The sequence below is a fragment of the Ascaphus truei genome, chromosome 2 (assembly GCF_040206685.1).
Source record: "Ascaphus truei isolate aAscTru1 chromosome 2, aAscTru1.hap1, whole genome shotgun sequence".
Lineage (NCBI taxonomy): Eukaryota > Metazoa > Chordata > Amphibia > Anura > Ascaphidae > Ascaphus > Ascaphus truei.
This window is the reverse complement of record NC_134484.1, coordinates 202,061,007-202,074,813: the sequence shown is the minus strand read 5'-3', so window position 1 is coordinate 202,074,813 and position 13,807 is coordinate 202,061,007. Positions and strand designations below refer to the sequence as shown.

Genomic DNA, 13,807 nt, shown 5'->3' with positions numbered 1-13,807 from the left:
AATAGGGCTAGAGTATCTCCCTGCTCTCAGGGATTGCTACATTTCATGCGTAAAGCCCACTTTAGTCGACAGCAGGAGTCTAGGGGAATGAGGTGAGGGTGCAGGGGCCAGTGGCCCACTGCACTAGGCCAGCAGCCCCCTTGACCCTAGTTAGCCCTGAGCCACTCAGTAGATTGTGCTTCAGGGACAGGCCCTAGGTTAGGGACCCAGCCCCATTAATGATATTGTCAGTTAGGGACACAGCGGACGCTGCGCTTCCCACGAAGAGGCTTGGGCTCAAGTCTACTCCATTGAAAGAGCAGGACTATCTACAGGGTGGGATCGCTCCTGACGGATCACCGTGCTGGTGAAACCAGGACGTCGCGCAGGAGATCGGCGGACCCTTTTTGAAGCTCAGGTGCCGTCACACTGGGCAGATATTGTTACATAAGTGCACCAACTACATAGTACTCACACATAGTGGCAGCGCTGACCACGGGAGAAGGGTTATACTGTGGACACAGTGTGGGGGTACAGGGTATACACTCCTAAGTGGGAGTGAAGGACAATTGGGACTTTGGTACAGAGTGATACAGTTATTGATGCAGAGGCATGTGTTATATTCTATTCTTCATATAGTAAATGGTTATACTTATACTCCAGTGTATGTGGTTACTATATGTGGGGTACATTCTACACTCCTAGAATCGGTGGAGGTGCTGTAAGGAAGATCGTTCCAGAGAATTCACCCCAGGCTCTCACTAGCGGAGGCTCAGGCCTCCTGTGAATCTGCAGGTATACGCACCACACCTGGTAACATATAGGTTCCCCCTCACATGCACTCTATCTACGATTGAGGTAGGGGGAATACCCGTTACATTTGGAGGCGCTGCTGAGATCAGACCTGGGGTGCCCAAACTCAGTTATTAATTATGTCGCCCCCGCTACCGTCACGCCAAGAGGTGTATGACTGGGCCGTGGAGATGCAAGTTCCGCCGCTTCACACGCTCACGGTGAGCCGAGTCCCTGTTGATACCCCTTCTTCTGCGATACAAATGACCCTGAGGCAGCATCCAAACATCCGGGATACAGTAAAAAAATTAAAGTGTTGGAACGACGTAAAGCTGCGGACCAGGAGTATTGCTCCGTGTTAGTGAGTATAGGGCAAGACATAACCGAAGACAGGGGCCCGTCCAGCTTGTGACTTTCGAGACCGACAGGTTCCTGCTGTATTGTTATCTACCCTGAAATGCCTATAAAATCAGAGCCGAGCAGCTCTCACACGAACTTACAAGAGGTTGCTATGCATATGTCACCCTCCCCCCCTGAAAGTTATTGTGGAGACGAGCGGGGTGCTCTTACCTGATACAGCCTACCTTTAAGTATAGCCAGCTCTTCCTCTAAGCGTGGGGATATCTGAATGCTAGCCAAGGCCACCCTGCAATTGGGGGCGTCCAAACCCGAATCCCCGCCTCCTCAGCAGTATCGCAAGTTAAAGATCTTTTCCGCGGCCCAGCCTACCCTGACGGGCGAAGAAGCGTTTGAAGTCTGGAAGGAATACACCTCCCAGGTCCTGGAAGAATGGACATGCCCTGATTCGGTGAAGCGGCAACACATAATGGAATGTCTACTTCCTCCCGCTCCACGACAATACAGATGTGTAAAGATCAGCATGCTGACATTACAACTCAACAGATGATGGAGGCCCTTGAGCGGGCTTACAGCAAGGGAGAAGACGTAGGACAATTGATGAAGAAATACTACAACCTTTGCCAAAAGGAGGGAGAGGACCTATCTGACTTCTTACAGAGAATTCAATCAGTCTTATGGGAGCTACGTAAGCGTAAAGTTGGGACTTTGGTACAGAGTGATACAGTTATTGATGCAGATGCATGTGTTATGTTCTATTCTTCATATAGTAAACGGTTATACTTATACTCCAGAGCATGTGGTTACTATATGCGGGTCTTGTGTGGGGTACATTCTACACTCCTAGAATCCTATATAGGTGGAGGCGCTGTAAGGAAGATCGTTCCAGAGAATTCACCCCAGGCTCTCACTAGTGGAGGCTCAGGCCTCCTGTGAATCTGCAGGTATACGCACCACACCTGGTAACATATAGGTTCCCCCTCACATGCACTCTATCTGCGATTGGGGTTGGGGGAATACCCGTTACATATAGATACGCAATATACATTATAATTTAGTATAAGATCTTTTTTGGAATAAGACAAGAAGTGTTTCTGTTTTGCAGTAGTGCAATGCAGAGTAAAGCAATGACAATAAAGAACTTCAACACATTTACAACTAAAAATATATGCCTCTTTAATAGATTTGTGTTATTTAGAGCTATACAAGCTATGACTGCTGAGAATTACAGTTTCTGCTTACCGTCTGCTACTGAAGAGAATATATAATCTGTGAACATTGGGTATGTGGCTAATAATTATGCTGACAGATCTAGTCATAATTAAAAAAAAAAAAAAAACACATGTAATTGTGGACATTCTAAATGAGACAAGTTTCTCTGGCTACCTGCAATTTCCTGCAGATAAACATTTAATTTCTAGGGACATGTTAAAGAAGTGCTATGTGTTGCAAAATTGAGCACCACCCAGTTGTCGTGAAATTAAATCTCCCAGATGATATTTTTGCAGGAGAACACTCTACCCCCCAGGTTCAGTCGTTCCGGAAGTCAATGGAAAACTGCAACATCAGGACACAATATGGAGGTTTTTGTAGGGACACTGCAGCCATACTGTATATATATTATTATTTAACCGAACGAGCAAAAAAAATAATCAGTATACTTTTAAAGCAGCAGAAGTGTCCCAGAGCAGGGAGTATATCAGGTGAGTCCCAGAGTAAGGTGAACAAAAAAGATCTTGCGGGAATTGTTGCTTTTAACCTTGTCACATACAAAATCAAAAACAAGCATTTACAAAACAGACGAGAAAAAAAAAAAACCATTCTGCGAGCAAACAACGGGATCGAGGCTGATGCAATCAACCTATTAAAGAAACGTGATCCCTTTCAATTCTTGAGGGAGGTAGTCCTGATCTACTGGCTCATGGAACATGGGGTTGTATTTATAGCCTTTGCCATAGCCCAAGCCCTTCATCAGCTTCGTTGGTGCATTCCTCAGGTGCAGGGGGACAGGTGGAAGTGGCCCTTTGTGGTTTTTTAAGCAATCTTTCACCTTCATGTATGCGCTGTACACCTTAACAGATTTCGGAGCCTTGGCCAAATACATTACACATTGAGCTAGTATTACCTGCAAAAAAAAAAAGGAAAATTGTTTTTGTCCTTTAGATTATACTTCCTTAAATACAAGCCTCTGGCTTATATAATTCTACATACAGTTGAGCCATTCCATATCCTTTTCGTGGGGAGAAAAGGGAAAGCTTTGTAGGAAGCATTGTATGTCTCTTCACAAGTACTTCTAAACTGATTTAACTAGTAATATAATTTATAGCTGGTCACAACTATTCACTTCTACCCATCTAAATGTTTTGTTTCAGGAAACCCAGACACAATTTTTTTGTATTCTATAATTATAGCTACTGTCCACCCCCACCCTTTTAAAAATGCAGAACAAGCAATATCCTACATGTGTTTTTTAATTAATCGGTTCTGTACCGAGAAAATACTTTTTTAATTTTTTTTAAACTCTGAATTAAATTTTTAATGTATTATAATGTAAAAAGCATTTTTTGTTTTTTAATGCAACCATTTACAAAGTCGCATCGCCTTTCTCTTCAAAAAAAGGCTCTGGCATAACCCTTTTTGAGCCCTGCCCTCTCTCTAGCAGTGCACCAATTGTATCTAGTGACTGCCTGGTCACATGATCTTCCCCACACAACTTTGCATCTTTGGTCCTGTTCTGCTGCACTGACAGTCATTTAGTGAGTCCCGGACCCGAATATTCGCCGATCGATCACAGAAGAACGGATCGATCGGCAACATAGTTAATGACTTATTGTATGGATTTTATTGATGCACATATAAAAAGGATTTTTTTTGTTTAAAAACGAAACAAAAAACAGCAGCTTGGGCTGCAGCTTTAATGCCAAATAATACTGTAGAAATGCATGATGAAGACCTACATAAATTGACTGCTTTAAAGCAGCAATCCCAGTGATCAGTTTTCCCACAATGTCCTGGGTCTCACCAGTTGCAGAGCTATTTGTATTTTTGGGCGACGGTTTTCACATAAAAAAAAAAAACTAAAAATATGGCGGTGAACTATAAATATGGCCCCCGGGTTTACCAATAAAAATCTTTTTCTAATAGTGCGCAACCTGGTAGGTTTAATTTTTTTTTTTTTTTTACATTTTGCCGAGATTGTTGTATTCAAACCGGAGTAAGCTTAGAAGTGTAAGATGGTACGTTAAGATAAGCTAAGAAAAAAAAGATGTGGGAGTATGGGGGGGAAAGTCATCCAACATTTCTGCAGTAGGTTTGTACAGTAATGCACTTTTTAAACACAAACATCTTTCTAAGGTACTGTAGGTAGAACTACCAAAGGCCTTGCACTACAGAGTCTACATTAGTGCATCAACAGAAGTGGTCACGACCCCTCTGACATATGATTATTACAAATTGGCCAAAGTTGCCTTACATCACATTCTGGCATTCCGATGAAATGACAGGCCTGGTAAGCAGACACGGCTTGTGGTAGGGCCAGGGGATCAGCCAGTCCTGTTACAAAACACAAGAGAAATGACTAGGCTTTTGTACCACAAAGTTATGAAAATAAAAAAAACGTATTCAGGTGAGGAAAAATATTGAAGAGGTTCTTGTTTCTTTTTGGAGTTATCTACTAGTTCAAAGATTAAAACTTCATACATCACTTGACAGTGACCACAAATGCTTTACTGCCTATTACATTACAACATCAATGAGCATCATCCAGAGAAAGGACAAATATTACAGTTCGGACCTGTGCTATTATAATGTGATCTGATAAGATGGCTACATTTGAGTACCACGGCATGAATGTAGTCAGAAGAGAATAGCACTTCTTTCCCCAACCACTTTGTTCACAAAATAATCCCCCCGCCCCCACTGTTTTATTATACTTTCATTAATCTGCAAAAAGGAAACTTAGACTTGAATTTTTGTAACAAAAAGCCCCTCTTTTGCACATAAATTCCACACATACTGTAACCCTTGATGGTTGTAGGTCATGTAGTTATACTGTTTTACAATACTCTTCACTGTACATCGCCTCCAGAAATGAAGGTGTACGCCAGGACTTCAAATTGCAGCTCATGGACCAACTCCGGTGCATGAAAGTCTTTGGAATGGCCTTTGGACCGTCTGCCCAAGCTAATTTAATGCCACTTATTCAGGCGGCTATGTGCAATTTTTCCCACTGAATTCACTTTTAAGATAAGTTAAATGTAAATGTATATAGTAGAGATGTTAATAATGCAAGTATATTAATATTTAAGTCTTCTTCAATTACATTAAAATACTCAAGGCCCTTCTACCATAGATTTTTTTTCTGAGCCGATCCCTTTGTAAAACTACTGTACACACTCATTGTTTGTTATTGGGAAGCTAAAAAGCACTAAGCTCTTTATAGAATGGCGTTAACATATACTTGACAAAAGTTCATGTTCAAATTATCCAGAATGGTTCAAATTCAAAACCATTGAAAAACTGTAGCATAAAATAGCAATGGACTTGCATTGTATATCACATTAATTAAAAGAATAATGGGAGTTACCAACATGGATAGTGCCATGTCTCTACATAGTTAAACAAGTAATGTTAGAGCGGTACAATCCACAAATACTTCCAGAGAACTTTAAGAGGGTCAATTATAAACCTACACTAAGAATCGGTCATGGATGGGAAGTAGCAATACAAGAGAAACAAAAGCTTGTTGAAGGATATAAAACACCAATAATTGGCTTTTAAGTAAAAATAAATACTCACCTATATCTTCACTTGCAAACCGTACCAGCCGCCTAGCCACATACAATGGGTCCTCTCCTCCCTCGAGCATTCGCCCAAGCCAGTAGAGCGAGGCATTCTGATCAGATCCGCGCATGGACTTATGAAGCGCAGAGATGCAGTTGTAGTGCTCCTCCCCTATAGTGTGATAGTAGAAGATGGATAAAATTAATGATATGACCACTAGATACAGTATGTAACCTTGACATCCAAATCAATAATCATTTTAGGTTACATGGTCCTCAAGAGCTTGCATTCTGTTGATGTCCAAAGCCTTTCGCTGACGATCCAAAAGTGATCAGCATGCAGTCTGCAACAATACAAATTATTGAAATGCACTTTATAATCCCTCCAAACTTCATATACGATGATGAAACACTTTGTTACTAGATGGGCCTATATGGAAGTGAAAGCAGTTGAAGGTGCAGTCCCAAAGTAATATGCATAATAGGTCACATTTAAAAGGACTGACATTTTTGTAAAGGAAAAACAAACAGTTAAGTATATAAGTATTTCTAAAGATCTTCTCAGTTACGGTTTCAATGGTCCTCATGGGGAGGGCTTACCACTTCGGGGCATTACAGCCAATAAGGCTCCCAGCTGAGAGGAGAGGCAGGGATAGATCTTTGGACCGCAAAAGACCCGCGCGCCAGTCGGACGGTAGACAGCAAGGAGACAGGTAGTGTCCAGGAAGCACCTACACCAGGACTCACCCCCAAGGCCCCAGTTAGGCTGCGATCCTTCCTAACAGTACAGTATTGTAGGGAAGGCCCCAGATAGGGACGCTCCCCTTAGTACTGTTGTAGTAGTATTGCACCAGTGACCAGACGACCACGCGGTGGCCTGCGGCCTGGGACCAGGCCACGCCCTATAGACATTACAGGAGACACTCCTGCTGGAGCTCCCCCACGAGGCAGATCACCACCGTAAGGCGAGAGGGGATTTTGCAGACCCCAGTCGCGGCTCTGCTACTAGAAGGCCTACACAATTCCCTGGTCATAGCTACGAAGGTACCCACTGCGCACCATCAACACACAAGGGGGGCTCGCACTACCGCATATTTGGGTGTGGGATTGTTCTGTGGACATTGGGTGGTTAGATGCTTAGAGCACCCTCAGGACTTTGGGGGAACATTGGGCCACCACAATGTGTTGTATTGGTGTGATATATTGTGTGGTATTGCAGCATTGGGGCATTGTTATTATATTGCGTGTCAGTAAACCTTAGTTATATAACTGTGTGTGTATATTACTTATTACTACTGTTGGTTCCTGTAAGGGGTTATCCCGCCTACGCTGGGATCCTTCATAGGTGGAGGCGCTGTACCGGGAGGAGAAAAAGAGCTCACCTCAGGCTCCCAGCGGCAGAGGCCTCCTGTGAGAAAACAGGAATATCAGCACGCATACTGTAGTTCCCTTAGTCATAGGGAAATGGGCTACATTTAGTTTTATCTTGTAAGAATGATGCCATTATTAGCCAATCAACTAAGCCTAGAGCATAAAAGTGATAATTACAGGATTAGTGTAATTCTGCCGAGAAATATGGATCAATTAATTACTTCAAATAAGAACAGCAAACTTACAAATGCTTACTTTAAGTGGAACTGTCCCCTTTAAGCTTTACAGTAGCACTTGCAGCATGCACTGAACATCATGGCATGTTAGAGTACTTTGTGACATTCAGTGATCATGTATTTTTGTTCTCATGTATAAAAGGGAGATCTTGCAAACCGTTCTAATCAGAACGAAAAAAGGACTTTCTCCTGATGTTGGGTGTAGGGCCTAACCATGCTATCCCTGAATAGGCATCCAGGCAATTGAAGTACTGGAATGGTGGTTGCAGTCTAAGGCATTCCAGCATCGCAAAGGAGATCCCGAGATGCGGCATTGCTTACTCGTGAAAAACTACAAGCTCATGTTCTTAGCATAATTAAAAGCAAAATTAGAGAAATAATGGTTTATGAAAAAAAAAATTACAGCATTCCTTGATGATAATACCAATAAATTTTAATCTATATGGAATGCCTTGTTTTCTGCGGATGCCGATCCTGCCCTTGATAAACATATTACTTCTATAAAACTCCCTTTAAAAGGTTACAGAGCTTGACATTATCAATCCTGTTACTTTGATTTCTGGAAGACTTAGTATATCCGCTGTTGGAAACTTCTGGATGAACAGACTTACTTTCAAGTATAACCCTACACTGAATATCCTTTACCATACATTTGTCCTTTGTATAAATTATAATTTAATGTTGCTGTTTATTTGTATCCTTTAACCTTGTCCTCACCTCCCTAACACGTTCTTTCTTTCTGTACCTCCCCCCCAAATGCCAATAAAAGATTTAAGCAGGAAAAAGGGATCAATGAAGGCATAGATACATAGTAGATGAGGTTGAAGAAAGACATACGTCCATCAAGTCCAACCTATGCTAAATGTAGACGACAGATGCTTATCCTATATTTGTACTTACCGTATTTGATCCAGAGGAAGGCAAACAAAAAAACCCAGTAAATTATTATTCTGTCTCTTAAGGTGAAAATTAAATTCCTTCCCGACTCTAATATTGACAATCAAATTACTCCCTGGATCAACATCCTTCCCATGTGAACTTATTCGGTGTATTCCTGTATACCTTTCCTTTTCTAAAAAGATGTCCAACCTTTTTGAAGGCATCTATTGTATCTGTCATCACAATCTCCATGTGTAATGAATTCCACAATTAAACTGCTCTTACTGGACTTGATTAATTACACTGCACATCCGGTCAGTCTACAGGGCAGAAACTTGCATGCGGCCCTACAGTATGTATGTTGCCCAAATCAGAGGCTGCTTTAGCAACAGTGCATTCTCTTTGTAGTGAGAATGCTTAATGTATTTCAGTCTGATATATTCACAGCGTTTCAACACTCCTATATCCTATATCATTTTCTACTAATAACTCAATTTGTGTGTTGGAGCACGCGATCCGCTTTTAGCATCATGTACTCTCACATTTACCTTTCTTAATTGACACATGAACCTTGATGAATAGCTTTTTCAGACACTCACCCATAGCGGAACATTAAAAAAAGAACAGCTGCACTGCTGAGAGATAGTGGATAAACAGAACGCCGATTTTTAAACAGCATCATTAGAAACTTTCAGGATGTTCTCTTTGAAATGTTTTGGTGTCCCATGGAAAAAGCGAAAGGTCAAAATATGTCCTCCATGAATGTACAGTAAATCGCAGAAACAGGTGGTAAACATGGAAAAAGAAAAGGGGCAAATTATGACCAGAAGGCCTTGGGACCTACATCTTGAGTTTGGATACTTGCTGTCCAGTCACCTATGTATATAAAAGTCTGTGTATTGAGGTCGATCACCGATGAGCACTAGCAAGTAGCTTCAATTTAAATGCTAAATGATAGTATGCAAGGGATGAAATTCAAATAAGATTTCTGGGAGGGGTGGAAAGCAAGAAGCATTCTTAAATACAATAAGCCAGGGCTCGACAAATTATAAAAAATGCTACTCGCCAGAAAGTGACTCACCCTCCGGCCCCTCCCCTCACATTGTTTCTATTCCAATGTACAATTGAGCATATACATGAATATATGAGCATATATAATAAATAAAGTGATCTTTTTATTTGCTTCCCCACACATCACATCTCCCCATCCCATGCACATCACATCTCCTCTCCCCCCTCCACATCACCTCCCCTCAGCACATTACATCTCGCCCCACCTGCACATCAAATCTCTCCCCAGCACATCACATCTATCCCCTGATTGGGCAAGCCACGCTGACACCCCTTCACCACTGGGGGGCGGGACTGTTGGCGACAGGGCACTGTGATTGAGTGGAGGATCGTGCAGCTGGCTGCAGCAATACAGGCATTTAGGGTAGAGGAGACAGCCTCGCTAGCTTCCAAAATCCACTCGCCCCTGGTGAGAGGGTTTGTTGAGCCCTCCAAAAAGCATTCTGGTGTTGTCTGCAATGCCCATAAAAAGAATGTACAGTACACAACCATTACTTCCTATCAGAAAGAAATGGCAGTCCTTTTTTATACACATGCTGTATACGTTTATTAGCTTAAGTTCTGGATAGGCCTGCAACGTATTGCACTGCAATGCTAGAAATTAGATTTTGTGTAAGGATAATCGTTCTTCTACCAAGAAAAGATGAATCCTGCAAAAAGTGGTGGCTTTATTACCAAAGCGGTGCCTGGTTTATGTACTGTAGTAATGTCAGTATTGTAGTTGTTCCTGTTAATAGAGATTTGTTATTTTTTTACTAGAGAATAAATCACATTAATGTGGGTGAACTGCGAATCGTCAATTGTCTCTGTGAATTCACCTTGGGCAGTCATTGTGTTAAAGACACTTTGTGCTCGAGTCAATTGCCGACTTTCTCTCGTTTCAAGATTGACTTGTTTTGAGAGCTGGTACGTTCAGCAGATATAGGAGTCAGATAGTTAGACCAGGTACAATACATGGGCAGCATACAGTAGAGCACAATGGTTTGGTTGGGTTATGGATCATGTAAAGGAACAAGATAATGAGATTCCGGTACTCCTTTCCCTTTTGTTGCTATAACAAAGAAGGCATTACCCCGGTGTCCATCCTTTGCTGCTTAGTGGGTTTATAATTTCTCTTAAATGAAGTTAAACAAGAAAACATTAAAGAATTCTTGATAAAACGAATGGTATAGTTTGATGCAGAACTATTCTTTGTAAAGATGCTGAAATCCTAACACGCCTCAGTTGCTGTGCAGCTTGATTTCTAGAACATACAGCTGCAGCGGCCATTATTCAAACAAATCACGGCGCCGATTTCGTGTGCTCTGCTGTACTCCACGCAGCATGAACGCGGCCAATCGCCCCAGGCACCCACGCTTACCGTGATTGCTTTGTTGAATTTCATGGATTCTGTTTCTTTGTGTGCAATGAAATGAATGAATTGCAATGTGTGCTACTGTGGTACTGTGTCAATTTAAGGTGTTTAAAAAACAGAACTCTAAAATTACATTTTCTGCACTCGCGTCTTAAGGTGGTAAGGTTGGAAGAAATCACGCGCCATCACATGGGTATTCCGATATACACAACGCATGGTATTTGAATAACGGCTGCTGCAGCTGTATCAACCATGCCTTTCCCAGCATGAAGTTTTCTGATTGAAAGAAGCCATTATAGAATTTGCATCTTTGGATTGTTGCAGGTTGGGAATTGCTCAAGGAATTTGGGTAATGATATTTTTTTAATAAGAAGGGGGTTGGAAGAGTGGCACACCGTTGTTTATAGAAAAAATGTATCAGTGTTTCCCTCCTTGGTGCTCACCCTCTGCTGATCCCGGCGCCTCAAAGCTGGATCCAAGTGGACATGATGACATTTAAGTGGTATAGGAAGCACACAGGAGCCTTTTTGTAAGTTAACTTACTCTGTATTTGAAGCATCAGAGCAGGTATATGCATAATGTGACATTTCAGGACAGACAAGTCCTTTCCTCAGACCATACACTATGTATGGTCTGAGGAAAGGACTTGACTGTCCTGAAACGTTAATAAAGTTAATAAACCCACAACATCCCAGCAAGCTCAAAAAAACAAAACAACACCCACTATATATGCTTAGTGCCAAAAAGGAGTGCTACTGAGCGTGGCCAAATGTATACAACAAAAGACATTAAAGCCCAATGCTACATCCAATGTGACAAACAGACACAGTGAAATACTTATATATTCTCTTGAAAAAGGGTAATTTAGTTAAACCCTTTGGCCAAAGGGTTATAAGCCGCCAAGCCACATCTAGGTATGACCAGTGAGCAGGTCCTAACACTACCTGATACAATTCTCATTTACCTCTATTTGGAGGGAGAATGACCACATTCTGTCCAAACACAGGAACATGAAAAAGACCTGCTAATTTAGAAAAAGGGGATGGGCGAGCTTATAAGTATTTCACAGAGTACGTTAACTTACAAAAACGCTCCTGTGTGCTTCTACCAAAAAAAATTCTTCATTTTAAAAAAAAATAAGGATTTTAATAATTTAGTTGGAAATAATTACTTAGGATTACACATGTGTATGGCAAGGTCCCATACAGAAAATTAACAAGGCCAAGGCATGGACTATTCTTCACTTGGGGGTATAGTGATGCGACACCATGATTTGGGAAGTGCTGAATCAGGCATGAGGGAGACCCCTTAACAGACATATGTAATTGTATATTAATGCATAGTTACAATTTGAATTGGAATCTGTCTTTTTCTGTGGTAGTGGAGGTCAGGCCAATTTAGCGTGTTACACAGCCGCCCTTTGGTAGTGTGTGATGTTTGCCAGGCTAGTCCCATTGCTCTCTCAGTTGTGAGTTATTTGACCAACGGAAGTATATGCACTGTAATGGGAAGGTGGGAGGGCGTATATAGTACCCCATGGTGTAAACCGTAATTCTGCTGTGCTCACTGGGGCCATGAGCCGTGGCAATGTTGTTGGGCTCAAGACAGACTGGAAGGGGTTCAGCCTGCCTGGCAGTACTATAATGGTGTTAATATTAGAAGAAATAAAACTATGGCTTTGATTTTCCCAAACTATAAGTCTTGCTGTATTATTTTAGTTAAGTTATTTTAACAGGCATGATGGATAGAGAAAGGGGGCGTTTGGGGCCTTCCACAGCCGAGAGCAACACCTGCAGTATGAAGTAATATTTTGCATAAGTATAAAAAATAAAATAACACACAACAAAAAAATATTTAGACGTTTGCTTTCCCTTTAAAAGTGGAAGTCCCTCCACGTTTACCTCAAAAGTTACTGCCAATTTATTTTGATGAAATTGATGAAGTGTTGGCGTTGGCAGCACTGCCCTTTTAATTCCTCTGCAATTGCCTTTCGCACCCTCTCCTCTACACACATGAATTCACAAGCAGTAATGTAAGGGGAGACTGCAGGGAATCTGTTTATACATTAAGACAGGAGTGAGCAAACTTTTTAGGCCGAGCCCCCCTTTTAATCCATAAAATTTCTCGGGCCCCCCCCGTCTGATCAAAATCACATTAAAAAAAAACCTTTATTAAACGGTATACAATGTAAATACAAATATGTCTAAGGCCGCGCGTATAGTGCCCGCGACGGAGACGCTAACAAAAGTTGTATTTCGCTTTGCGGCGGCGGTGCGGGCGACCTGGCCATTGATTGGTTCAGGGGCTGTCACATGAGGCGACAGCCCCTGAAAAATCAAATATTGCCGGCTTCAAAAAATCGCATCGCCACGTCACGCTTACTATAAGCACACGCGGCAGCGACAATGCATTTTTCGGATGACGTCGCCGGCACTATAAGCGCAGCTTAAATACTTACATACTTCAACAGCTCGCTCTTGCAAAATTAGACTGCGTCCACGCTGCCGCTGAGAGCGGTGACATCACCAACTCTCCAAGCATGAGCACAGGGTGTCCTGCATAATTTTGCAAGCACGAGTGGGGAAGTGTTTACACTTTTTTTACCTTAATTCTGTACATTCATAGTATGAGTGATAAAGTGGCAGCCGACCCTTTCACTTGCAGAGGATCGCAGCGAAGCAGGTTGCCAGCGGAGGAGAGCAGCAACACAGCGTTATTGTAGAGCAGACACCGGAGGGAGGGGCGTTTGACATCACAGGGCTCGCGCGTGCTCCTCCCCCGTACCTCCGAATTATGTGACCGCCACCTGCACTATTCTGTTCGGCCGCGCGCGCACATCTTTTTCGCCTGCGCAGCCAGGTTTTGCCGCACGCGCCCCGCCTAAATAATCTTGCGCCGGGGCGACCCCCCTCAGATTGTGCACCGCTGCATTCAATCACCACCAACACACAGACACAATACACACTGCAGTCATATATATACACACA

General features: G+C 42.3%; 1 protein-coding gene across 1 annotated transcript in view; it reads right to left on the bottom strand.

Moving 5' to 3' along the window:
• Nucleotides 1-2,279: 2,279 nt before the first annotated feature.
• The window catches only part of WRNIP1 (WRN helicase interacting protein 1), a 72,034-nt gene continuing 60,506 nt past the window's right edge, over nucleotides 2,280-13,807 (bottom strand). The window contains exons 5-7 of the mRNA XM_075585827.1: nucleotides 5,926-6,081; nucleotides 4,601-4,680; nucleotides 2,280-3,253 (exon numbers count right to left, since the gene is read on the bottom strand). Coding sequence (XP_075441942.1) covers nucleotides 2,993-3,253; nucleotides 4,601-4,680; nucleotides 5,926-6,081 — 497 coding nt within the window. The 3' untranslated portion in view covers nucleotides 2,280-2,992. The remainder of the gene's footprint in view (nucleotides 3,254-4,600; nucleotides 4,681-5,925; nucleotides 6,082-13,807) is intronic.